This window comes from Opisthocomus hoazin, chromosome 8 (genome assembly GCF_030867145.1).
Source record: "Opisthocomus hoazin isolate bOpiHoa1 chromosome 8, bOpiHoa1.hap1, whole genome shotgun sequence".
Classification (NCBI taxonomy): Eukaryota; Metazoa; Chordata; class Aves; order Opisthocomiformes; family Opisthocomidae; genus Opisthocomus; species Opisthocomus hoazin.
Window position 1 is genome coordinate 74743364 of NC_134421.1, and position 26261 is coordinate 74769624.

The 26261-nt window shown below is 56.0% G+C and overlaps 1 protein-coding gene across 1 annotated transcript in view; it reads right to left on the reverse strand.

Moving 5' to 3' along the window:
* The window catches only part of SHANK3 (SH3 and multiple ankyrin repeat domains 3), a 386587-nt gene that overhangs the window by 137971 nt on the left and 222355 nt on the right, over positions 1–26261 (reverse strand). The window contains exon 14 of the mRNA XM_075428667.1: positions 13790–13903. Coding sequence (XP_075284782.1) covers positions 13790–13903 — 114 coding nt within the window. The remainder of the gene's footprint in view (positions 1–13789; positions 13904–26261) is intronic.

The following is a 26261-nucleotide window of genomic DNA, read 5'->3' on the forward strand; positions in this document are numbered from 1 at the left end:
CTCCAGGTTGCCCGTCCCTGGGCAAAGCCCGAGCACCGAGTGCACGCTGGCTGGGATACGCACGGTCACTTGGTGGCCAGCACACCAAGCAGGGTTCCAGCTCAGCCCACGCTGAAGCCTCTCCCCAGGACCAAGCAGCGTACAGATGAAGCAGGGGGTTGAACTCGAGGTCCAGAATCACACAGAATCACACAGAATAGTAGGGGTTGGAAGGGACCTCTGTGGGTCATCTAGTCCAACCCCCTGCCGAAGCAGGGTCACCTACAGCAGGCTGCACAGGACCTTGTCCAGGCGGGTCTTGAATATCTCCAGAGAAGGAGACTCCACAGCCTCCCTGGGCAGCCTGGGCCAGGGCTCCGTCACCCTCAGAGGGAAGAAGTTCTTCCTCGGGTTCAGACGGTGAAGCGCAGAGTCACGGCCGGGCAGCCTGCAGCACTCGCGCTGCTGGCAGCCGCGCCGTCACACGATTCCCCCGCGACAGCCGCCTCCGAGCTCGCCGCCAGCACACGCGCGGGCGCTCATCGCCCCGCGCCGAGGCGCAGACCCCATCCCCAGCGCGACTGCAGCGGAGCGCGCGCACGTCCGTCTTCTCGCTGATCGCTCTGCAGTGCCACGGCGCAGAGCTGGAACAGTGGGAGGGGGACCCACCTTCTCGGAGGGGCTCTCGGGACGGTGCTGCAGCTCCCGGGGCCGGGCTCGTGCCACTCCAGCTCGCTGCTCCGGGGCAGATGCCTCCTCAGGAGCTCCGTCCCCCCACGCAGGGACTCTCGACAATCCTGCTCAGGAAAGCCGCAGCGTTCAGACCCGGCGCGCTGCTCAGGCAGGGCCTCTCCTTCCCAGCCCTCAGAAGCTTAGCTGACGGCATTTCTTCGTTCCCTGCTGTCTGTACTTCCTCTCCTAGTGCAGTCTTTCTTCAAAAAGCAAGGTATTTGTCAAAAGCAATGATTGCTACATTACAACAAGGTGTATGGGTGCTACACGTGAACCCCTACAACCAACAAGACCCGACCCATACCAATGGCCACAGGGGACACCAACAGCGTCTCAGCTGCAGGACCACAACTCCACACCGTTGCTCTACACACCATCCAGTGTCCACCCAGCGTCCCCGTGGATGAGGCCATACCCCCAGTTAGCTCCATACCACCCCGGTCTCGCTTCAGCATAGAGTTCTCCAGAGGAGGACCGCCGTCAGTCGAAGCAGACTCCTTGACATACCATGAAAACAAAGGAGAGGGTGGAACGGACAACTTGTCCCTTCATAGGCAGGACACACAGAGATAAAGTTATGAAATGAGTACCATAACAAAAAAAGCCGACCCCCTCTACACTGCCCTGGTGAGGCCTCATCTGGAGTACTGTGTCCAGTTCTGGGCTCCCCAGTTCAAGAAAGATGAAGAGCTACTGGAGAGAGTCCAGCGGAGGGCTACGAGGATGAGGAGGGGACTGGAGCATCTGCCCTACGAGGAGAGGCTGAGGGAGCTGGGCTTGTTCAGCCTGAAGAAGACAAGGCTGTGAGGGGACCTAATAAATGCTTATAAATATCTGCAGGGTGGGGGTCAGGAGGATGGGGCCAAGCTCTTTTCAGTGGTGTCCAGCGACAGGACAAGGGGCAACGGGCACAAACTGGAGCCGAGGAAGTTCCGTCTGAACCCGAGGAAGAACTTCTTCCCTCTGAGGGTGCCGGAGCCCTGGCCCAGGCTGCCCAGGGAGGTTGTGGAGTCTCCTTCTCTGGAGATATTCCAGCCCCGGCTGGACGCGGTGCTGTGCCCCCTGCTCTGGGTGACCCTGCTTGGGCAGGGGGTTGGGCTGGGGGATCCCCAGAGGTCCCTTCCAACCCCGACCATGCTGTGATTCTGTGAAAGGCTGGTGCAGACCTCCAGAAGGGCGACGATCGATTCACCGCAGGGAATTAGAGAGCTGTATTTCACAAAGGTACCACAACCCTCCCCAGCTCTCCTCCTCCTCTGCAGCCTCCGCCTTTGCGTCCCCCGCGGCCGGCGCCGGAGGGGAGTGAGGAACAACAGCGCCCTCTACCACAAGCAGCAGCCAAGGCCTCCTCCAGCCTCCGGCCCGAGCGCGCCGGGCTCTGCGGCCAAGGCAGGCGCGGGCTGGGCTCTGGGTTCAGTCCACCAGCGACAAGCATCTTCACCAGCACTAGATGAAGAGCTACCGGAGAGAGTCCAGCAGAGGGCTACGAGGATGGTGAGGGGACTGGAGCATCTCCCCTACGAGGAGAGGTTGAGGGAACTGGGCTTGTTCAGCCTGAAGAAGAGAAGGCTGCGAGGGGACCTTATAAATGCCTACAAATATCTGCAGGGTGGGTGTCAGGAGGATGGGGCCAAGCTCTTTTCAGTGGTGCCCAGTGACAGGACAAGGGGCAATGGGCACAAACTGAGGCACAGGAAGTTCCATCTGAACATGAGGAGGAACTTCTCCCCTCTGAGGGTGACGGAGCCCTGGAACAGGCTGCCCAGGGAGGCTGTGGAGTCTCCTTCTCTGGAGATATTCAAGACCCGCCTGGACAAGATCCTGTGCAGCCTGCTCTGGGTGACCCTGCTTCGGCAGGGGGATTGGACTAGATGACCCACAGAGGTCCCTTCCAACCCCTACTATTCTGTGATTCTGTGATTCATCTCCCTCAGCGGTGACGGCTGACGTGCCAGGCTGGAAAACACTTCTGACCCTTACACAACACAGGCACGGATGACTCGGGAACAGCGCCGCGAGCCGCTTCGTTCGCACCCCGCTGTCACACCGTCCACTCCTCCAGCTCGTACGGTGCCCACCCGAGAGGCAGGGAGGGGACAGGCCCACCCAGCAACCTGCGCTCACTGGGGGTCCTGCACTAATCTGAAGTACCCACCAATTGTTATCCCAATTTCAAAACATTTCTTACACAAGAAGCTCATTTGGTGAGCAGAGGTGGTTCAAGCTCCTAATTCCTTCTTCAGAAAGCCTCTCCTCAACAGAAAGAAGTGGTGACACTTCCACCACGTCCACTGCTACTCACAGGTACCGAGGAAGTAACTGCACACACCCCTGTCACACAAAGGGTGCGTTCCACCCTTATTCTTCTTTTCTCAGAAAAAGAAGAAATGTCAAAGACTGAGTCCACGAGGAACGCGGTTCACGCGGTTTCACGTGTCAGCAGTTTAGATGCCACGGTGATGGAGAGCAACGGGAAATCCCACCACAAACAAACGGGCAGACAAGGAGCAGTACGGAGAGGCTCTGCACGCGAATCAGACCGTTCCCCAGACACCGCTGACTCCGTGTCCTTCACCAAGGAACCCAAGCAAGGCAAAGAGGAAAAGCTCCAAGCAAGCAGCTACTCACCTACAAATATCTGCAGGGTGGGTGTCAGGAGGATGGGGCCAAGCTCTTTTCAATGGTGCCCAGTGACAGGACAAGGGGCAATGGGCACAAACTGAGGCACAGGAAGTTCCGTCTGAACATGAGGAAGAACTTCTTCCCTCTGAGGGTGACGGAGCCCTGGCCCAGGCTGCCCAGGGAGGTTGTGGAGTCTCCTTCTCTGGAGATATTCAAGACCCGCCTGGACAAGGTCCTGTGCAGCCTGCTCTGGGTGACCCTGCTTCGGCAGTGGGGTTGGACCAGATGACCCACAGAGGGCCCTGCCAACCCCTACTATTCTGTGATTCTGTGATTCTGTGATTCTGTGCTGCACACGCAGGATCAGCCGCCCCCACGCCGCGTGCTGCACAGCCCCCAGCGCAGCCACCATCGGCACCTTCCCGGCGGCGCTGGCGTCTCCCGGGGCCGAAGCCCTGCCCGTCCCTCCAGCACCCAACCCGGGGAGCTGGCGTACCTGCAGCACGCCCAGCTCCCGGCCCCGCACCCACAGAATCACAGAATCACAGAATAGTAGGGGTTGGAAGGGACCTCTGTGGGTCACCCAGTCCAACCCCCTGCCAAAGCAGGGTCACCCAGAGCAGGCTGCACAGCACCACGTCCAGGCGGGGCTGGAATATCTCAGAATCACAGAATAGTAGGGGTTGGAAGGGACCTCTGTGGGTCACCCAGTCCAACCGCCCTGCCCAAGCAGGGTCACCCAGAGCAGGCTGCACAGGACCTTGTCCAGGCGGGGCTGGAATATCTCCAGAGAAGGAGACTCCACAGCCTCCCTGGGCAGCCTGGGCCAGGGCTCCGTCACCCTCAGAGGGAAGAAGTTCTTCCTCGGCTTCAGCTGGAGCTTCCTGTGCCTCAGTTTGTGCCCGTCTGAACCGGGCACTGCCGAGCACCCCGGGGCTCGGCTGCTCCGCGGGGACGCGGCAGCCGCACGGCCCCGAGCAGCCAGAGGAGGACCCAGACCCCGCAGCTCTGCAGGTGCTCTTCAGGCCACCCCTTCAGACGCAGCCTCACCAAGTTTGCAAAGAGCTTCCCTACGCTTGTCTCCTCAAAGGCAGGTCTGCAGGTGGAAGCAGACAAACAGCACAGAACGTGTCCTGGAGGAGGGTGCAGCTTCTCTCCAAAGAACACAACCTGAGAGAGGCAAACAGCAGCAAGGTGGTGCCCAGCAGTCTTGGGTTGCTACCAAGGCTGGGTTCCTGACTCGCAGTGCGCGGAGGAGCTTATGCTCCGTTCTCCTACCTTCTCCAGCCCACGGAGGAGCTGCTGTGACAACAGGCTGCTCGCACGCGTGCATCGAAGCATTTGGCACGTTCTGCTTCACACACCCGAACTTGTCCTTTAGTTTCTGGGTGTCGCTTCCCGAGGGATCCGCGAGCGCGGTACGGCAGGGGAGGTCTGATCCACCACCAGAATCAGGTGGGAGCAACAGTCAGGATCTGCCGCAAAAGGGGATTTTGAAAAACGCAAGGGAGTGAGGGTCAGGGGAGAGAGAGCGACATCAGCTCAGGGTGAAATGAGCCCGAACTGGACGCTGCCTCTACCAAAGCACTGCCACAAGTCAAAGTATAATAAGTAAACACACATTTTACAGTGCCTGCAACCAACCCCAAACAGCTCTTTTGTCTTAACTACAGCTACCAAACACTCCTCTGCACTTTTAACCAAAGCTGCAGGTCCTTCTCACAACATTTCCCTGGACCACAGACTCAGGACTACAGAATCACAGACTCACAGAATGCTCTGGGTTGGAAGGGACCTTTAGAAGCCATCTAGCCCAACCCCCCTGCAGCAAGCAGGGACATCTTCAACTGGATCAGGGTGCTCAGAGCCCCATCCAACCTGGCCTTGAATGTTCCCAGGGATGGGGCATCCACCACCTTGCTGGGCAACCTAGAAGAGGGTTTCACCACCCTAAAACATTTCTTCCTTAGATCTATTCGAAATCTCCCCTCTTTCAGCCTAAAGACCCCCTTGTCCCATCACCCCCTGCCCTTGTCCCAGCCCCTCTCCAGCTCTCTCGCAGCCCCTCCAGGCCCTGGCAGCTGCTCTCAGGTCTCCCCTTGTCCTTCTCCTCCCCACGCTGAGCAGCCCCAGCTCTCCCAGCCTCTCCTCCCAGCAGAGGGGTTCCAGCCCTCGCATCATGGCTGGGGCCTCCTCTGGCCCCGCTCCCACAGCTCCAGCTCTGTCCTGTGCTGAGGGCTCCGAGCTGGACACAGGACTCCCGGGGGGGTCTCAGCAGAGTGGGGCAGAGGGGCAGAATCCCCTCCCTGTCCCTGTGCCCACGCTGCTGGGGATGCAGCCCAGGGCACCGTTGGCCTTCGGGGCTGCCAGCGCACGCTGCCGGGTCGTGTCCAGCTTCTCATCCCCCAGCACCCCCAAGTCCTTCTCTTTGGGGCTGCTCCCCATCCCTTCACCCCCAGCCTGTATTGACAGCGGGGGTTGCCCCGACCCGTGTGCAGGACCCTGCCTTTGGGCTTGTTGAACCTCATGAGGTTGGCATGGTCCCACCCCTCCAGACTGTCCAGGTCCCTCTGGATGCCATCCTGTCCCTCAGGCGTGTCGACCGCACCACTCAGCTTAATGTCGTCAACTCTGTAATTAACCAAAGCAATCATTACTTGTGTTCTAAGCGGAGGCACAGCCGTTCCAGTGCCAGCTTCAGCAGAGAGTTGTCCAACAACTGACAAACAAGGTCCTGAAAAATTAATACTTATGTTTAATTCCATATCACAAATAGTCCGTGAGGACATTACTGAGATTTGTGTGTGCAAGCTTCACGTGTACAGAGTCCCAGCCCGACGAGCTGTTACCGAGTTCCTGTCCAAGAAGGTATCCCACCACTGAGGCTTCGGTTCCTCACCGAGCACTCCAACGCTGCCCACGTTTTGAATTTCTCTCACGAGAGCAGCACAGCTCCCAGCAGCAAGCGTGTGCCCACCAGGAGAACAAGACCAATGCGAATCCAGTTTCCTGTGGACAGTGATCAGAACCAGTTCCAGATCAGACGTCAGGAGCTGCCCGTGCCGCAGCAACAGCGTCTCCCACGTGTGGAAATTCCTTGTACGAGACATCCCGGGCTCACGCCTGCCTCGTCTGCAACACACGATGCTACGGTCACCTCCTGAACCACTACTGTGCCTCCTCTCCCTCTTCCAAGACGCCAAATGTCAGCGTGTGACTACCAGGAAGGTTTTCTGTGAAGTGTGAATTCTGCATTTTCTCCTGCTCCGTTAGGCCAGCTCACCCAGCTCTGGAAGTGAACCACTCTCGCCTCGTAAGACGTCACAAGGAAACGTTGGCAGCACATCTCCGTTTGCTTTTGGCCACAGCTATTAGCGAAAGCGTTTAATAGGTGAAATCGTTAATCAGCTAGTGACTGATGACAAATTTCCAGTGCTCCCCCACACTTCCTCCAGCTTTACCAATAATTACCCCTGTGACACAGCCCTGAAATCCAAGCAAGCTGGAACAGTGGCATCTCCTTAGCTAACACAGTCAGTCTCCTTCAGCACACAAACATTCCTGGGTGAACACCCTTCCGTCCTACCCCTTCTCCATCCTCCCCCATCTCTCCCTTCCTTCTAAATCTGTTTTAGACACTTTTGTACCAGTGAACTCAGAGCACCTTAACTGGGGTTGCCCGGGGGTTCCCCCACGACCAAGGGTCACCGTTACCTCACTGAAGTCTTTGCTAATGTTCTTCAGAACGCTGGTGGGATTTGTTGGTCGGGGGCTGTGAGGGCAGGGCTGCCCCAAGGGAGGTGGGCCGGGACCCCAGAGACCCCACAGCCCACAGGGCAGTGGTTGTGCTGGCCACGACTCAAGCCAGGCCAGCCGGACAGACCCGGAGGTGGTGGCCACGTCCAACCAGGAGCCCAGCTCCCAGGGCGGTGTCCCGGTGGTGGGGCAGGTCTCAAGACAAGCCAGGCAGCCAACCTCCAGGTCGGGGATTAAGGCCAGGTCTAAGGACCGCTGGGCAGGTCCACAGCGATGAGTCAGGCTTGAGGCCAAGTTGGGAAATCAGTCCATGGGTCAAGGTCTGGATCAAGAGGGTCCATGGCCAGCCACGAGCACGACTGTGACTGAACCGGAGACCAGGACTCCTCCACCACGGTTCAGGCAGGGACTGAAAGCCACAGCTTGAACAGAGCTCCTGGGACCAGCAGTGTGGGAGGAGACCCCAGGTGAAGCTGGCCAGGGACATTCAGACGTATTGGTGTCCTCAGGGCCCCGATATTGCTCTCTGCAGCTGGCAGCATCAGTCCTGCCACAGCCTCTCCATTCAACCTCCTGCCCCTTTCGACAGGGAGCTGTTCTGGTAGATTTGGACCTTTATCTAATTAGCTTTGATCTTATCTCATTCTGCTTGCTTAATAGCTCTACATCCTCCTTCCTTACTCTTTTATTTGTACAGCTGAAGAATCTACCACTGCTCCTCTTAGCATTCTCAAGGTCACAGCTCAGCTGAGTTTTTGGCAAGTTGCACACCACACTTCTGATTTCAGAACCTCCTGAGACGTATTTTTTTCTGCAGGTGAATCCTAGTCTTTGTTCTTTGCTTATTCCTAGAGGCCTAGGGACAGTCGCATTTGGATTCCCTACCAGCGAGACTTCTCTTTTGCCAGGAATACGTTAGGGCAGGTTTTTGCAGCTTTGACTTTAAATATTCACTCAAAACTCAGCTCTGTTTTAAGTCACTGACGATAGTCAATTCCATTTACTTCACCACATTTGTCTTCTTTGCTAAATATAAAAATCTAGACTCTGTTCTTATTACCAGGATATCTCAAACTATCATTTTCCAAAGCAACGTAAAGCTGCAGGGGTTTGTCCCATCTCTGTTTCTGCACAGTCCATGCACCACACACACCTCCCACCCTCAGCTTCACCGTCACCTCAACCTCTCCTTCGAGCCCAGACGTGCTGCTCTGGCCTGCTCTCGCCCGTCACAGCCGCTGGACCAACCGAGTCACGGGGCTTGGCTCCTGCCCCTCTGCTCTCCTGAGCTGGCCGTTGCACCTCAGCCCTACCTTACCGGCCACCACCAACCGCTTCGGCAGAGAAGACAGCCCCTCCTCAGCGCAGGCTGCCTGCTTTGCTGCTGCTTTCCCCTGTCCACCCGTCGCCTCTCTGGTGTTCCTTTAGGCAAGGACATGTCAGGGTCTGTCTGATTTTCCGCCTCTTGTGCTAAAAGCAGCAGTGCAGATAGCAGGCTATCCCAGCCGGCCCCCCTGGCTTCTTGGTTTGAAGCCACTTCGATTTCTGAGGGACCAGATGTTTGGGCAGAGCCCCTTCACCAAGCGCTCCTTCTCTGAAGGTTTCAGTAGCTGAAGAGCAGGTGAGTTACCAGCACTGGGAACCACCACCCAGAATTCCAGCGTGGCAGGGGTTGGAAGGGACCCCTGGGGATCCCCCAGTGCCAGCCCCTGCCCAAGCAGGGTCACCCAGAGCAGGGGGCACAGCACCGCGTCCAGCCGGGGCTGGAATATCTCCAGAGAAGGAGACTCCACAGCCTCCCTGGGCAGCCTGGGCCAGGGCTCCGGCACCCTCAGAGGGAAGAAGTTCTTCCTCGGGTTCAGCTGGAGCTTCCTCTGCTCCAGTTTGTGCCCGTTGCCCCTTGTCCTGTCGCTGGGCACCACTGCAAAGAGTCTGGCCCCGTCCTCCTGACCCCCACCCTGCAGATATTTAGAGGCATTTCGAAGGTCCCCTCTCAGCCTTCTCTTCTCCAGGCTGAACAAGCCCAGCTCCCTCAGCCTCTCCTCGTAGGGGAGATGCTCCAGTCCCCTCCTCATCCTCGCAGCCCTGCGCTGGACTCTGTCCAGCAGCTCCTCATCTTTCTGGAACTGGGGAGCCCAGCACTGGACACAGCACTCCAGATGAGGCCTCATCACGGCAGAGCAGAGGGGAAGGAGAACCTCCCTCGCCCTGCTGCCCACACTCCTTTTAATGCACCTCAGGAGACCACTGACCTTCTTGGCAGCCAGGGCACACTGCTGGCTCATGGTCAGCCTGTCAGCCCCCAGGACACCCAGGTCCCTCTCCGCAGAGCCGCTCTCCAGTCTGTACTGGTGCATGGGGTTGTTCCTCCCCAGTGTGCCTCCCGCGTGTGCCTGGGGCATCTCCACTCCACACAAAGGCCCTGAGCCCTAGCATGAGCTATAGGAGCCTGTGCCTCCTCCCCTTGTCAATGGTACATGACAGCAAGCCCACGCCCAGTGACATGGTGCTCTCCAAACCCTGAACTACATGGTCCTTGGGGACATGCCGAGGAGGAGAGGAAGGAGAATGGGAAGCAGACATACGTATGGGCGGGACACGCTGAGAAACGGTCACTGACAAACCACCTCTTTTTCTGTTTCTTGTTAGTCAAGAGCCCTACATGCATCCACACTGTGAAGGACCATCTTCCTACACCACTTGGAGATAGATCTTCAGTCTCTCAGGTACCTGAACAAGTGCTGCCCACCCATGGTACCTGTCACATTCCCTGGTGACACTCTGCAGCACCTCAGCAAGTGTGAATGAAGCTCCAAGCGGCTGCTGGACAGGCAGGAATGGGAGCATGGTCCCTCCGGTCCGAAGCTCCACCAGTGCCTCTGCTCAGGGAGACACAGACAACCCTTTGCAGTCACAGCTGCAGCTGGAGACCCGAGGGGAGGCACTCCCACTGCCCGAGGGCAGGTCTACACTCCCTCATCTCATAATGGATCCAGAGACAGGGACATTCGAGCAGCTGGTGTCTGCACGCAGGTTCTTACACCCACAGATCTCAGACTACCAACAGCTGGGAGGTCCACCTGATGCGCTTGATCCTGTATCGGCACAAAGACGAGGCCCGTTTCAACCACACGGAAGGCACAAAACAATTAATTCCCTGAATCCGACAGATATCTCACACCACTTTAAGTAGGATACAGGGTGTGGTGTTAGAGGAGGTGCAGGCAGGAATAGAAGTATGTAATGAAGTGATGGGATTGATAACTAGAACTTAGATCTCCTCTTGGGACGTCAGGGTGGTACAAGAAGGATCATGTCTACAGGAAGACGGGCGAAACCAGAGATCTCCAACTCAGTAGGACCAGAAGAAATAAATTAAAAACATACAGAAAGTTTGTGTTCTTTGCCAAATAAACTCTGTTTAGTCCTCAAAGGATTTCAGTTCCACAGACAGGAGATATCTAAGGAGACCCCCACTGGGAACTTCAGTTTCTGCCTTGGGGCCTGTAACAGAGGTGGGCAACAGGACATCTTCCCTCCGGGCCAACAAGCACTGCAGAGTCTACAGACTGGGACCTTCGAAGGAAGTGCTGACCCCGAGGCACCCTTAGAGAAGAGCTTGGCTCATTTAGGCAGATCAATATGCAGCTCATTGCCTTTTCCCTCAAAGCATGAAAACACATGCAGCTTACAGGAACATCCTAACGCCACCTCCAAAATGTCAACCCTGAAAGTTGCGCGCTGTGAATTTCAATGACGACCACAATGAATTTCCTGAGCTGCTCTCATCCTTGTCTCAGTCATCTTCAATCTGTTCCAACAAGTCTAGTCAGGTATCTGCCATGCAACCCTGCTGCTCTCCTCGGTCGATAAACACAGCTGGAGATGTCCGCAAGACTGAGGTGGCTTTGCTCCCCAACAAGGTATAGTCCGGACAAACCTTTCCACCAGCGCACAGCGCAGTCAGCGGATAGGCTGTACTCAGAAGACAGAACTTCTGTTTCTTTGATCTTGATGAAAAGTGGCAGAGCAACACCGTGTCCATACAGCTAACATTTATTCTGTGCACAAACACCATGGCCTTATCCAAACTACCTTCTGGAAACAATCTGCTCCTGCAAACCGTGCCCGAGCTTTGTCTGCAAAAGTAAAAACTGGCAAAAGCCAAAACCACGCCTGGGGACACGCCAACAACTCAACAGCACGGACAACTGGAGGAACATGCTCATCCCTCTGCCCCAGCTTCAGTGTCTCAGCACCATCTGTTTTCCACATTTCGCTACACAGCTTCCATCTAACCCAAACATGTAACACTCTCCAAGAAAGCATCCAGCAAACACAGAATCACAGCATGGCAGGGGTTGGCAGGGCCCTCTGTGGGTCATCTAGTCCAACCCTCCTGCTGAAGCAGGGTCACCCAGAGCAGGGGGCACAGCACCGCGTCCAGCCGGGGTTGGAATATCTCCAGAGAAGGAGACTCCACAGACTCCCTGGGCAGCCTGGGCCAGGGCTCCGTCACCCTCAGAGGGAAGAAGTTCTTCCTCATGTTCAGACGGAACTTCCTACTCCTCAATACAAGAAAGGCTTATGAACCCCACCCACCAGGCCATTCTCGTTCCTCTTTAGCATCCCAAACGGACAGGGCAAATGGCCCCTGCACGCTGAAAGGGCTCCAGAGCACAGCTCCCAAGCAGCACAAGAGGGAGGAAGGTGGAACCTTCTCCGTGGAAGTCCCAACTCATCAGTCCCCATCACCCCTGAAAAAGGAGGAATATCCCATTCAAGCCTTCTCTGTCATCAAGCGTTTCCCACCTTTGCTTCACTTCTAACGGGCCCCGAGTCCAGCTGAGCCCACGCCACCGCGCTCCGGCAGCAGAGTGCAAAGGCAGGGGTGGCCCGCGCAGCGAGGTGAAGCACAAAGATAGTTTGAAGGAGGAACGTAAACGAGCACTGGAACACAAGCTGGAGCTGCAGACTGGCGGGCTAACAGCAGAACGAGTTCGGAGGCGGTGGGAGAAAAGCTTTGCTGCTGGGCAGTGCTGCTGACGGAGATCCACTGCCACCACACCCTCCACGGCCACGGCCAGGTCCCGAAGGCCCCTCACACCTCATCCACAGGGACTGAGGACAAGTGTCCCAGAGCCCACGCGACTGGCCACGCGCTCTGCCGAGCACACACAGAGTGAGGGGCTCCAAGCATCCTGGTCAGGAGATGCCCGAGGGTGCAGACACACACGTTCAAAACTCTCCGGAAGGACCAGGATCAGAGCAAAGAAAAGACTCTGCAAGGGGGGGTTCGGGCTTCCAGAAACTGAAGAGAACTAGTTGTGGTGCAAAGCAGGGAACTGTGTTTTACTGGTTTTGCTTTCTCTTCTACAACTCTGCAGCCACGGTTTAACGCTTACCAGAATCCAGCTGTCTGCATTTTAAAGCTCATTCAATTTGCAAAGTGCCCTCCACTGAATCTGCCAAACCACGATGACTTCGACCCTCTCGTAACAACCGCACTGCGCAATAACTACATCGAAAAAAAATTCCAGATGTTCTCTTCAGCTGCTTTACACTGGGACAAGTCCAGGCTTGCCAGCAGTGCTTCCCACCCGGCCCTGGGAAGGGGACGCTGCACGGGCAGCTGTCCCCGACCGGGGGGAAGCTGTGGTGATACCCCCCAACAGCAGGATACCCACCACATCATGGCGACCTCCAGGGACACCGTTCTGCTGGGCACATGCGACCCGCAGCTCCTCCTGACACTGCTGTCCTCCAGGGACACCGTTCTGCTGGGCACATGCGACCCGCAGCTCCTCCTGACACTGCTGTCCTCCAGGAACACCGTTCTGCTGGGCACATGTGACCCGCAGCTCCTCCTGACACTGCTGTCCTCCAGGGACACCGTTCTGCTGGGCACATGCGACCCGCAGCTCCTCCTGACACTGCTGACCTCCAGGAACACGATACTGCTGGGCACATGCGACCCGCAGCTCCTCCTGACACTGCTGTCCTCCAGGAACACCGTACTGTTGGGCACATGCGACCCGCAGCTCCTCCTGACACTGGTCACCTCCAGGGACACCGTACTGCTGGGCACATGCGACCCGCAGCTCCTCCTGACACTGGTCACCTCCAGGGACACCGTACTGCTGGGCACATGCGACCCGCAGCTCCTCCTGACACTGGTCACCTCCAGAGCAGCAGCCACCTGCTTGTTGGTGCCTGGTGCTGGAGAAGGAGGCTCAGGAGTGCCAGCGCCGAGTCACAGCCATTTTTAGTATTTTTTGTTGGACTATAACAAACCCATGTGAATTCCTCAGGATTCATCTACCGTTTCCTTTTGAGGTCCCCTACGATGCAATGTGGGGTTGGAGGTTCAGGTCAGCAGTCACACTCTCTTGCTCCATCACCCACTGTCACCTGCACAAGACCGTGCCACTGCAGCAACCTCCGTGAAAGGGACCGGTTACTGCTCTCCTCACGACAGTACCACCCACTCACCGCGGATCAGCGTGTCTGCTGCTGGACGCTGACGCACCCAGTAACACCAGCCAACACCTTGAGCAACACAACCCTTCAGATGCGTCCATCACCCATTGCAAGGAACGGGCAAACTTGGAGACTGCTAGAAGTTTACAATGAACACTTCTGAATTTCCAGCGCTGTTCAGTGTGTCTGCTGAGACACTCGGATCTAAGAAAGCACTTACCTTGCCGTGGGTCATACTGTCGCATCTGCACCTCTTCAACACATTCTGCCGGGAACCAGCCAGTTCTTCCTTTCACGGTTCCTTCCCAAAAGCCACCTTCACCAATACTCAGCACTGGGGGAAGAAAGAAACAGGTACGTGAGAATGAGCAGGGCTCCCAGAAGAAGGGGAAGCCAGAATCATAGAATCACAGAATCCCAGGTTGGAAAAGACCTCCGAGATCATCAAGTCCAGCCATCACCCCAACCCCACCACGCCTGCTAAACCACTTCCCCAAGTGCCACAGCCACACGGTGTCTGAACCCTTCCAGGGATGGGGACTCCCCCACTGCCCTGGGCAGCCTGTCCCAACCCCTGACCACTCTCTCAGCAAAGAAATTTTCCCCAGTCTCCAACCTGAACCTCCCCTGACGCAGCCTGAGGCCATCGCCTCTCGTCCTGTCACGGGGTCCTGGGGAGCAGAGCCCAACCCCCCCTCCCTGCCCCCTCCTGTCAGGGAGCTGCAGAGAGCGAGAAGGTCTCCCCTCAGCCTCCTCTTCTCCAGCCTGAGCGGCCCCAGCTCCCTCAGCCACTCCTCAGGGGACTTGTTCTCCAGCCCCCTTTCCAGCCTGGCTGCCCTCAGGACCATCGTGTAGCGTTCACGCAGTGGGAATATGGCAGGGCAGATCACAGCAAACTGGTCTGGGGTCAGGCATGGCCTGGAGGAAGAAAGCACCTCAAGGAGCCTTCAAAAGCTTCTTTCACACATCCAGAAGACAGACAGTGTAGACTGTGTCCTTCAGGCAGCCATGTGCTGCAAAAATGAATCAGCTAACTGGCAGAATACATCTTTATAAGAAGGATTGTTAATGGGGATCCGAGACATAACATGGGCTTTGGTAAAACCATTTCCTGGAAACATGGTACCTCCTGTAGCTTCTGACACCTCCGAGCAACCGAGATCTCACAGAGAGGAAAAGAAATTGGCCAAGGCGACAAGAACTGGGGTGTCCTGACTGGCTGTGTTCAAAAAACCAAGAGCTGTTTCACTCGAAACGACCCAGCAACCACAAAGGTACTTCACTGTCACAGCAAAATTCTCCCAACCCATTAAGCCTTGTTTTTACCTGCTCAAAGCGTAGAGAAACAGAAAGGAAATCTTGAAATGTGCTCTGAAGATTAAATGATTCAGAGTCAAGGAGGTTTTAACGGAGAACCACATCAGGAGCGTCCTCATTAAACCAAGGAGCTACCAGCTTGAACTCCTCGCCAACCACCGGCTGAAAAGGACGGCTTTCGGGTAGCCAGGATAGAAACTACTGAAGAGCTCCAGACAAACCCAGCACCTTACTGCACCTGAAGAACCAACTGGGGCCCAAGCAGACAAGCCAGCACAGTTTGAGAACCATGTGTACAAAACACGGTTCGAAGCTTCTGCTGTGAAAACCACTGCCAGCAAACGTATGTCTGATGTCAGCTGCCATCTCCTAGCTCCCTGCAACTGGATCCCCCACACCTTATGCCAGCAGGCTCTGCAAGAAAAACCCGGATTGTTTTGGGACATTTAAAACTGCATCAGATGTGACCATTACATTTCCTACAGCCACGGAGAAAACGACTGTCATTGCCAGAGCACCCAAGGGAACCAAAATGCGCACAACGCAAGAGAGGAAAAGGGAGCCAGATTCATTACCAATCTTTCCAGATGTTCTTTTATGTATGATATCCACAGTGCCCAGTTATGACCCCTATTTTATCCAGAAAATTACCAATGTGCACCTCTTGAATTCAAGCCCTTGAAATGCCACTGAACTGCCCCGTCCCGATCCAAGCAAGCGGGGAAGCAGAGCAGTTACACGTGGTTTCAGGTGCTGTGGCTCACGCTTTCCTAACTCTTTGTAACACAGTGGTCTCTGGAACAGACTGTGAATCAATGTGTTAGATGTAGTCTATAAAATGCTCTAGATCAAGAGAAACTGCTGCACGTCACCCAAAAGCAGTAAGCTTTTGATACATCCTTTGGAAACACTGCAGTGTCACATTCGTAATGGCAATTCATTTGACAGCCAGACAAAAAACAAACAGAAGAGTCAGCATCCTGGGCCCCTGCTGTCAGAGCGAGATCTCAAACGATCTCAGAAGTATTCCCTCAGCATGATCTGGAGAACAAGTTCTTACAGACAAGCCCACCACACCAAGAGATGCCCCTGACTAGCACAGAGATGTGGGGTTTCTTGGGACCTGCTTTGAAACGTCAGGAGCCCCCATGAAGCCCCCCAGCACAGAGAGGGGCCACTGAACTGAATTCTTAAGCTCCTCAACAAATCCCTGGACAACAGGTGAAGGAAAAGGCCGACGTCAGGTCTATTTTAAATTTGCATCATCCTATCTTATGCTTTTTTCCTATGGCTGTTTCTCCTACTTCACCTTGTGGCTCCGACAGCAGAAGCTTCATCTTCATTTCCAGCTTGCCTAGGATCTGAAATGTGCTCAAGTGGCTTTGGTGGTTAAAATGAGAGCCGCCTGTCCCAGAGGCAGCCACCGCAGGTTTGCAGCGCAGTCTCAGGACCTGACCCAGCACAAAGGCAGTGACCTTGGAGGCTGCTGGATGCTCCCTCAACCATCGGGCAGGCCCCCGTAAGAGACGAGCAGCCTCCTGGGGCTGATTATCGAGCAGGCCCTTTGGCAACAGGACGACAGCGAGGAGGCAACCGCACGCACGGGGAAACCTTGCTGTCTCGCCCTCCGAAGGCTGCCAGGCGGCCAGGCAGAAGGAACGGCCGTTATTCAGTGCCAAGCACGAGAAACCACTGAGCAGATGAGACCACTGGTACGACACGACCCCCCGCAACCGGATCTTCGATCCCCAGTAGGAACAGTTCTGGAGATCTACTCTTTAACAATAACCCGTTCGTACCACCAGGCTACGCGAGCATTCCACGGCTGGGCAGGGTCAGAGCCACACAGACGGCAGCTGCCGCTCATCTCCACGGCGCAAGGATTCTGCACAGCTTCCAGCATCCTGTTAGCGCACTGCTTTCCACCCCAGCTGGCACCCTCCACAGAAATCACCGGGTGGGCAGCTCTCCACCAGCACAGAGGTGCCTTCCAAGTCAAAGACCTCTCAGGAAAATGGTTTCTTTCCTCTTTTCCTGTCTTGATCCAAACCAGGAGCAGCCCCGACCACGCCGGAGCCCTTGTGCTCTTGGTACGATCACGGAGGGCAGCACCTCTGGGAACTCGCTCCTGGGTTCACCACCCGCCCCGAGCGACACGCAGGGTGGAAGGGAAACTGTCCTTTCCCGGTAGGGCAGACAAGAACCAGTGGTGGGAACGCAACACCAGTCAGCAGATTGACAGGCCTTTCAGCTCCGCAAAGGCGTGTGCAGCAGGGCAGCACACCTCACCCCGCCACGGGCCGTGGTCCCGCTGGCAGCGGGCACGCACACCTCCGCTCTCTGCCACGCGCCGCTGCCTTGCCGCTCCAGCTCCCTCCTAAGGCTCCAGAGACAGCACCGTCGGATTCATCCCTGCACCCATCACCGCAGTGCCCGTGTGTCATCGCTGCTAAATCCACACAGAGTTATTAATAAACGAAGCGTTGCTCCGTGCCAGCCAAAGCAAACTCTCCAAAGCAGAGGAACCTCACGATCGCCCGTATCTGGGCTTTAGTCCTACAGAAGCAAGGGAAAAAACAAACAGGCAGGCCTGACTCACAAGCCAAACAGCAGACTCACTTCAGTCTCTTCTCTAGATCCTTTCTTGAGACGCAAACGCTCCCGCTCTCCAGAGGCTGTGGTGTTGTCACAATCTGGAACAGACCCAGCTCCCATACCTTATTTCCCACCGCTCTCGGCTATGCTTTAGAAGCTCTGCCAACGCCTCCCACTGAAGATTTTCCCTTTTCTAGTACTTTGTATTTCCAGCTTCCAAAAACCAGCCCTTCGTGAAGAAGAGCTCATCCAGCTCCCCAGAGCCTTCTGTTCTGGCATTGTTATGCTTGGCTCTCCAGCCACACGGTCCTGCTTTTTCAGATTTGCTGCTTCTTGAGGACTGGAGGGACTGAAGTTTCAGCTGGTTTGGCATCAAGCTGAACACAGATTTTAAGGTAACAGCAAACCAAGTCTTTTCTAATGAAAAGAAAAATTTAAAGTTGTCCACATTTCGCCAGTTTGCCTCTGAGGATGTTACACACGACAGCTCAAAAACCTTGCTCAAGTCAAGACAAACACTGCCCACTGCCCTCCCCTCACCCAACAAGCCAGTCACCTCACTGGAGAAGGTGATCAGCAAATCCAGGCTGGCTACTCCCAATCACCATCTTGTCCTTCACGTGTTTGGAAATGTTTTCCAGGGTTAGTCCCTCCCTCATCTTCCCAGGGATCACGATGGGACCGACCAGCCTGGCGTTCCCCACACTCTCCTCCTTGACCCTCCTGAAGGCAGCAGTGACATTCGCTTTCTTCCAGTCATAAGGAACCTCTCCTGACCACCACGACCTTTGAAAGATGACGGAGAGTGGCCTGGCAAAGCCATCAGCCAGCTCCCTCAGCACTCACGGGTGCATTTCTTCAAACCCATGGACTCCCTGTGTCCAGTTTGTTTGAATGTTCCCTGACCTGATCTGCCTCCACTGAGGGTACGTCCACCTTGCCATGGACTATCCCACTGCTCTCAGGGAGCTGGGATGGCTGAAGCCTGGTCCTACCAGCGAAGGTTGAGATGAAGAAAGTAGGTAGCTCAGCCTCACTCACCTCATTCAAACTTTTTGTGCTATATCAACACCAGCTTCCTCAGAAATGAGGTACAGAGAGTGTGAGCTTTGGGCTGGCAGGGAGAGGGGCAGAGGGCTGCCAAGGAGCTCTGAAGCTCCAGCAGTTCATGCCCGGCACACTGAAAGGACAGCACAAAGCAGCAGCTTGGGTTCAGCTGGACCTGACTCGACACGTGGATGTTGTCTCAGCAGTCTCTCCTGACAAGTCACTCCAGGCGCCTGCTTCATCTTCTGCAAAGCCAGGACCTTCTGCTGTGGCACCAAGCTCAGAACTCCCCATGAGCCCAGCTCACACACAACAGCCTCCTCTCCCACAGGGCCCCGGACCAAGCAGGCAATACCACAGCAGTCAAGAAAAAGCTGGTGCTGACAGTAGAAGAGAAATAACCGGTCTGCTGGGGCCGACAAATCACTGATGCAAGCTGGGCGACTCGTAAACACAACCATCAACTCTGAAGGTCGCTGGTAATTTGAATAGCTATAAACATGGTAATGAGGCATACACCGAGTCACGTTGGGATGTGCTCACGAAATGCTCAAATACGCTTTGAAGGAATTAACACACAAGACATACTGGGAAAAAAATCTCTTTCATGTAGGAAAGCGTAGCTGATCAACGCTACATCCCAGATCCCGGCCAGACAAGTCCCACCGCCACCTCCCAGTGCCGTGCTACTCTGCCGTTTGCTCCACGGCCTGAAGAAAGAAGCCCGAGTGACTGCCTCATTCTTGAGCTGGGTTTGCCTGCAAGGATCCTTCAACCTGCTGCTGCAGGACCCGGGAGGAAAAGCCTGCAGCAGCTGCTGAAACCGTCTTGGCTTTCTCTCAATGACCCCCGAGGGCTCTCTCTTGCCAAACGCAGATATTCCCACCTTCCCCTTTGAGGCACAAATCCACCTGGAAACGCTGTTCTACCACGGACCTGACCCTACTTTCCTCCTCCCCACTCACAGCCCGTACTCACCTCCAAACATGTCTCTCTGACCATTATACGCTGCCTCCTACACACTCCATGGCACCTGCAAACTTCTCCCTAGATCCACTGGAGCATCCTTCAGGTCTTGTGGAAAGTTCCCTACTGAAATGATGCTCATGGACCCCAGCCAGCTGCAAAGACAGGGCAGCTGCCTAGACCAAAGTCTACGCTTTTTCCCCTGTGTTCCTTCCACTCTTTTCAACCCCATTTAACCCTTCAAGCCTACGTACCGAACCAGCTCAGCAGCATCAGCTCTTTAAGACCACCTCTTTGCACCCCATATTTGCATTGCCAGCGGTTCTACTGTTTGACTCCACAACCTGCAGCTCCAGGACCTGCTCCTGCCTCTTCTCTGTCGCACAGCACAAAGCGGGTCTCCAGCCGACAGGAGTCTCGCTGCTACCAAGACACAACGTTCACACGGGCCAGCAACATCACAGGCAGCTGGGACTGCAGAACTCCTGAGTTCGTTCCTACCACCTCTGTTCCTCTTGAAGCTCTCATTTTCCTTTGCTTCACACGTTTCAAGACCAAAAGTGAAAAAAAATGAACAAAAAAGAAAAAAAACAACCCACAGTGGCCATGAGTTTTCTCTTTCTTGCATCCCCTACACACTGATACATGACTGTTCCTTTCCAGAGTACTCCCAGAAGTTGCCTTCTTACACAGCCTCTCAGACACAGATTTGCCCCACTTTGATTTGTTATTTTTTCTCCATTAGAAATGTCACTCCTAGCACCCAAGCTGCTCGTTTATTCACCAGGCTGGGCTCAGGCCAACCCTCGTCTCGCTCACTGCTCAGGCAGAATCTCCTCCTCTGTTCCTTCTCCCAAGACTTTGCCGTTCTGACATTCCCCTGTCCCGCTCTGTTGGTGGGGGGGGTCCCTCTGGCACGTGCTGGGGACGCAGCAGCCCCCGGCCCCGTGCCCACAGCGCTTGCTCGTGAGGCATGGTCCCCATCGTGCTCCGAGGAAGATGGGACCTCTCTTCAGCGTCAGAGGTTTTGCCATCAAAGGGATGCGCTGCCACGTTCCTCCTCCTGGGTTCTCCGCGGTGAGTCCTGAGGATGGCACCGTGCCTGGCAGCCAGCCCAGCCCGCAGAGCTCCGAGTCCACGTCCTGCTTGAGGAGCTGCACGACCCAGCCACCTGCATCTGCACGGACTCAGCTTGGACCCGGGCTGCCCTCGGACCCCTCTGGCCTCTGCAGTCAGCGCTGTCTTCAGAAATGTCTTGGCTGTTGTTTCCACCTACAGGCACTCCTACGAGGAGAGACGAGAGCTGGCAGGCTGGGATCCAGCGTGCTGCAGCGAACACGCCCTGGGAAGGTTTCTCCCAGGGGCTACCTGTGCGGTCACCCATGAACCGTGTGTGAAGGTCTCCTGGCCGGCAGCCGTTGGAGCCCACCCTGGGGACCTCCCCACACTCACAACAGAAGCCTTCTCCAATTTATGACCTCTGTTCACTGACGAAGACGCAAGGTGAGTGCGTACCAGAGCTGCTGACCAGTTCCATGCACCGGCCAGCTCTCGCGTCGGGAGGTCCCACTCGCGCTCTTTGCATTTGTCACCCCAGGGCTGGGGACACAGATTCAGAAGTTGGTAACGTGCTACACCCATCATCCATTCCAGCACAGGAAAACCAAACCAAGCAGAGATTTCACAGCCAAGCGCGCGTGACCGCTGTCCTCACTCGCAGCTCCGCGAAGCCCCTGACAAGGGGAGAAGCTGAAGGAACCCCGGCTACACACGCACAGCGACTGCAGAACGCAGCCACGACATCCAGCTCCGACTCTGCTGTGCTGGGGACAAGCTAACGCGTGAAGACAAAGCACAACTTAGGGGGCACCAAGGAAACTCTGCAGGCCCCACTTCCCAGTGTGTAACACCCTTAATTTCATTTTTCACAGGCTTCCTTGTACCAACCCCTGCCCATAGCTCTGCCCATCCTCCCTTCGGACTCCCACACTCCGCTCTGCTGAGGTCCCTCACGCTGAACTCCCCACCAAGGTTCCTCACTTGTTCCAACGATGCTGTCAAATCCCCACTCCTCAGCAGTGCCAAGAGGGACCTGGCTCTTCCCAGCACCCCTCCGCAAACGGGCACAGGCAGGGCTTGAGGACAGGCCTGGCCCTCCCCGTGACCTTCCCCGACGCTCCCACACCAACCTGTTCACCACAGCTCTCCCTGGGCCACCCCGGCACCGCTCAGACGTGCCCTGTCCTTCGCTGACCCGGGGACTGCGAGGCACAGGACACCGGTGTGTCCCCTCCGATTCCGAACCCCTGCAGCTCCCCAACAGCCTCGTCAGGCACTGCATCTCACCCACCGCCGTGTCCATGGGGCTTCTGTGTCCTTGGGAGCTGTCATGGCCAAATTCCCAGATAACAGCGTAATTTAGCTTCAGACCCCTGAGGGGCAGAAAACCATCAGAATTCAAATTCATGTCTTCTGTCTTGAGCTGCAACCAAGGGACAAAGCCATCCTGCTTATCACAGAATCACAGAATAGTAGGGGTTGGAAGAGACCTCTGTGGGTCATCTAGTCCAACCCTCCTGTCGAAGCAGGGTCACCTACAGCAGGCTGCACAGGACCTTGTCCAGGTGGGTCTTGAATATCTCCAGAGAAGGAGACTCCACAACTTCCCTGGGCAGCCTGTTCCAGGGCTCCGTCACCCTCAGAGGGAAGAAGTTCTTCCTCATGTTCAGACGGAACTTCCTGTGCCTCAGTTTGTGCCCATTGCCCCTTGTCCTGTCACTGGGCACCACTGAAAAGAGCTTATATGACTATCAGGGAGCCATCTGGGGAACAGATACACAATCTGAATCCAGAGACTTCCAAACCTTGTGACAGGGCACACCTCAAAGCCAGAGGCATCACACCGCGTCTCTGCAACTGGGAGCACAAAGATGTGCGCTGGTCCCCAGAGACCTGGGCTTCACAGACCTTCCCTGACCACTCTGCTGGAAAGGACATCCCAGACCCACCCTGACCATGTAAGATGCCCTCAAGGCAGAGGTAAGAAAGGCTGACGCAGGTGTTTCTCTCAAACCTGATACCTGACTCCAAGCGGCGTATCGGCAGTGCTCGGCAACCCATGAAGCTGATCATCGGGGGCCCTCGTGCCGTCCGCGTGCCGCAGGGCTTCAGAGCTTCCTAAATCCCCGGGCGTGCAGGATTACTGGGCCTCCAAGACTACAGTAGCAGCATTTTGGTTGGAAAAGACCTTCAAGATCATTGAGTCCAGTTGTTAACCTAACCCTGCCAAGTCCACCACTAAATCTTGTCCCTAAGCATCACTTACCATAGAATGGTTTGGGTTGGAAGGGACCTTACAGACCCCCTCTCATTCCAACCCCCCTGCCATGAGCTGGGACCCCTTCCCCCAGCCCAGGTTGCTCCCAGCCCCGTCCAGCCTGGCCTTGAGCTCTGCCAGGGAGGGGGCAGCCACAGCTCCTCTGGGCAGCCTGGGCCAGGGCCTCACCACCCTCACGGGGAAGAATTCCTTCCATAGATCTGATCTAAATCTGCCCTCTCTCAGCCCAAAGCCATCCCCCCTTGTCCCATCACCCCCTGCCCTTGTCCCAGCCCCTCTCCAGCTCTCTCGCAGCCCCCCAGGCCCTGGCAGCTGCTCTCAGGTCTCCCCGCAGCCTTCTCCTCCCCAGGCTGAGCAGCCCCAGCTCTCCCAGCCTCTCCTCCCAGCAGAGGGGTTCCAGCCCTCGCATCATGGCTGGGGCCTCCTCTGGCCCCGCTCCCACAGCTCCAGCTCTGTCCTGTGCTGAGGGCTCCGAGCTGGACACAGGACTCCCGGGGGGTCTCAGCAGAGCGGGGCAGAGGGGCAGAATCCCCCCCCTCGCCCTGTGCCCACGCTGCTGGGGATGCAGCCCAGACTTCTACATGTCTTTTAAACACCCCTCCAGGGATGGGGACTCCCCCACTGCCCTGGGCAGCCTGGGCCAACCCCTGACCACTCTCTCAGCAAAGAAATTTCCCCAATCTCCAACCTGAACCTCCCCTGACGCAGCCTGAGGCCATCGCCTCTCGTCCTGTCGCTGGGTCCTGGGGAGCAGAGCCCAACCCCCCCTCCCTGCCCCCTCCTGTCAGGGAGCTGCAGAGAGCGAGAAGGTCTCCCCTCAGCCTCCTCTTCTCCAGCCTGAGCAGCCCCAGCTCCCTCAGCCGCTCCTCAGGGGACTTGTTCTGCAGCCTCCTCCCCAGCCTGGCTGCCCTTCTCTGGCCACGCTCCAGCCCCTCCATGGACTTGTGCTCCAGACCCTTCACCAGCTGTGTTGCCCTTCTCCGGACACTACAACATGCAGCTGCAAAGCATGGTTGAAGCCGTACACTTGACTGCATTGCTAAGATCTTGTTCCAGTCTGTACATCCAATCCTACCCCAGAAGAGTTGGTCCCTGGATAACGTGTTACAAGAAAAGACAAACTCCAGAAAGCTACAAAATGAAAAAAATGGAACAGGTACCCTCACCTCACTCCAAGACTAGATGCACGTCACATCATGGAAACACCACCACTACATACTCATCCTCCAAGGTTAAGGCAAGAGGAAACAGGTTCTTCTGTCATACACAAGCCTCTAGGTAGTTCTACTCCAAAATAATTTCCCAGCAAACAAGCAAACGTTGCCTCGACCTGCGCAACAACTCCATGTCCCGTACAACCCCTCACGTAACCTGGGTGTTACACAAAGGCCTGAATCTGTTTGAGCAGCTAACACGGAGCTGCCACAGCCTCTCCACCTTCATGTTTTTCACCTCTGAGCCACTGCACACCAGGGACCCAGAAACAGGGAAGCTGCCAGAACCGTGCCGCCAGCACAGCTTTGCTCAATGTCAGATGTAAAACACTGTTGCTGAGCTCTGACAAATCACCAGCAACTGACCCACTTTTTGGTCAAGTCCCTCACCTGAGCAGCAGTATTGTGCTGTGACCTTCACTTAGCTCCAGAGCTTATCAGGCTCCAAGTTTCTCCCCATTATTGTTTTCCCACACTAGGAAAGGTTTCTCCTCCTTTCCAGTTAATTTGTCTGTGTCTCTACTGAGGTGTAGTCAAAACAAGCCAAGCAATGTAAAGTTTCACATGGCTTTAAATCACAGAATCACAGAATGGTCGGGGTTGGAAGGGACCTCTGTGGGTCACCCAGCCCAACCCCCTGCCCAAGCAGGGTCACCCAGAGCAGCTGCACAGCACCGCGGCCAGGCGGGGCTGGAATATCTCCAGAGAAGGAGACTCCACAGCCTCCCTGGGCAGCCTGGGCCAGGGCTCCGTCACCCTCAGAGGGAAGAAGTTCTTCCTCGGCTTCAGCTGGAGCTTTCTCTGCTCCAGTTTGTGCCCATTGCCCCTTGTCCTGGCGCTGGGCACCACTGCAAAGAGTCTGGCCCCGGCCTTCTGACCCCCACCCTGCAGATATTTAGAGGCATTTCGAAGGTCCCCTCGCAGCCTTCTCTTCTCCAGGCTGAACAAGCCCAGCTCCCTCAGCCTCTCCTCAGAGGAGAGATGCTCCAGTCCCCTCATCATCCTCCTAGCCCTGCGCTGGACTCTCTCCAGTAGCTCCTCATCTTTCTTGAACTGGGGAGCCCAGCACTGGACCCAGCACTGCAGATGGGGCCTCCCCAGGGCAGAGCAGAGGGGCAGGAGAACCTCCCTCACCCTGCTGCCCACACCCCTCTGGTCCAAGCCCTGGTAGCTCCCAGCTCAGGTTCAACACCCAAGCGCACTGCCCAAGGGTACGCACGCAGCCTAGCGAGCCTGAGCACCCACCCCACCATCAGACGACATATTCTCAGCCGCAGTTACCCACGCTCTTGACACCCAGATCCCAGGAGCATTTGTGGACCCGCGTTAGCACTGTCCTCTCTCCAGAAGCAGCCCACCCAGTGTGCCGTGCAGGTCCGGGGAACGTCAGGCCTGGGAAGGTGCAGCTCCAGCATCAGCACAAGGAGCCTACAGTCTTCCTAACTCCTAGGACTGGGGGACTCTCCAGCTCCATCATCTGATGAACTTCACAGGCCCCTGACGGGTCAAGCTGCAAAACACAAGGCATTTCTGGAGTCCGGGAGCCCCCGGTATATGCCACAACAGCCTGACTTGTCACTCTGCACAGCTACTTTATTTGTTATGACATTAAAATGCAGTTATAAAAGCTGATTTTAAATGCCCCATCAAATTAATAAACTGCCTGCATACGATCCATCTGGCAGACGTTGCAGAGTCCTTTCACCGCAACAACAGATTTCACTTGGGTTTATTAATAAAAAACCAAGGGAGAGACAAGGTGGCAGTTAAAGAAACTAGAGAAAATAGGACAGGCTCATATGGGGCCCCAGATGAACTGAAAAAATGGTTTGTCCACCAGCCTCATAACCTTCCAGCAAAATGCCCTGGGGAGGCTTTTGATCCTGGTCACACTGAACAAGCCTTCGCTAAACACCTCTTGCTGCTTGACTGACGAGAGATCACAGAATCACAGAATAGTAGGGGTTGGAAGGGACCTCTGTGGGTCATCTAGTCCAACCCTCCTGCCGAAGCAGGGTCACCTACAGCAGGCTGCACAGGACCAGGCGGGTCTTGAATATCTCCAGAGAAGGAGATGAGAAGCCAGAGCCTGCACGCAACATGGAGAGCCTGCACGCCAGGTGGAAACGAAGTCCTCCCGTCAGCCAGGCGCGGACACCGACGCCTTCCACTCCAGAGCTGCAGCCATCACCCCGCTGAAGGCGCCTGCAGTGACG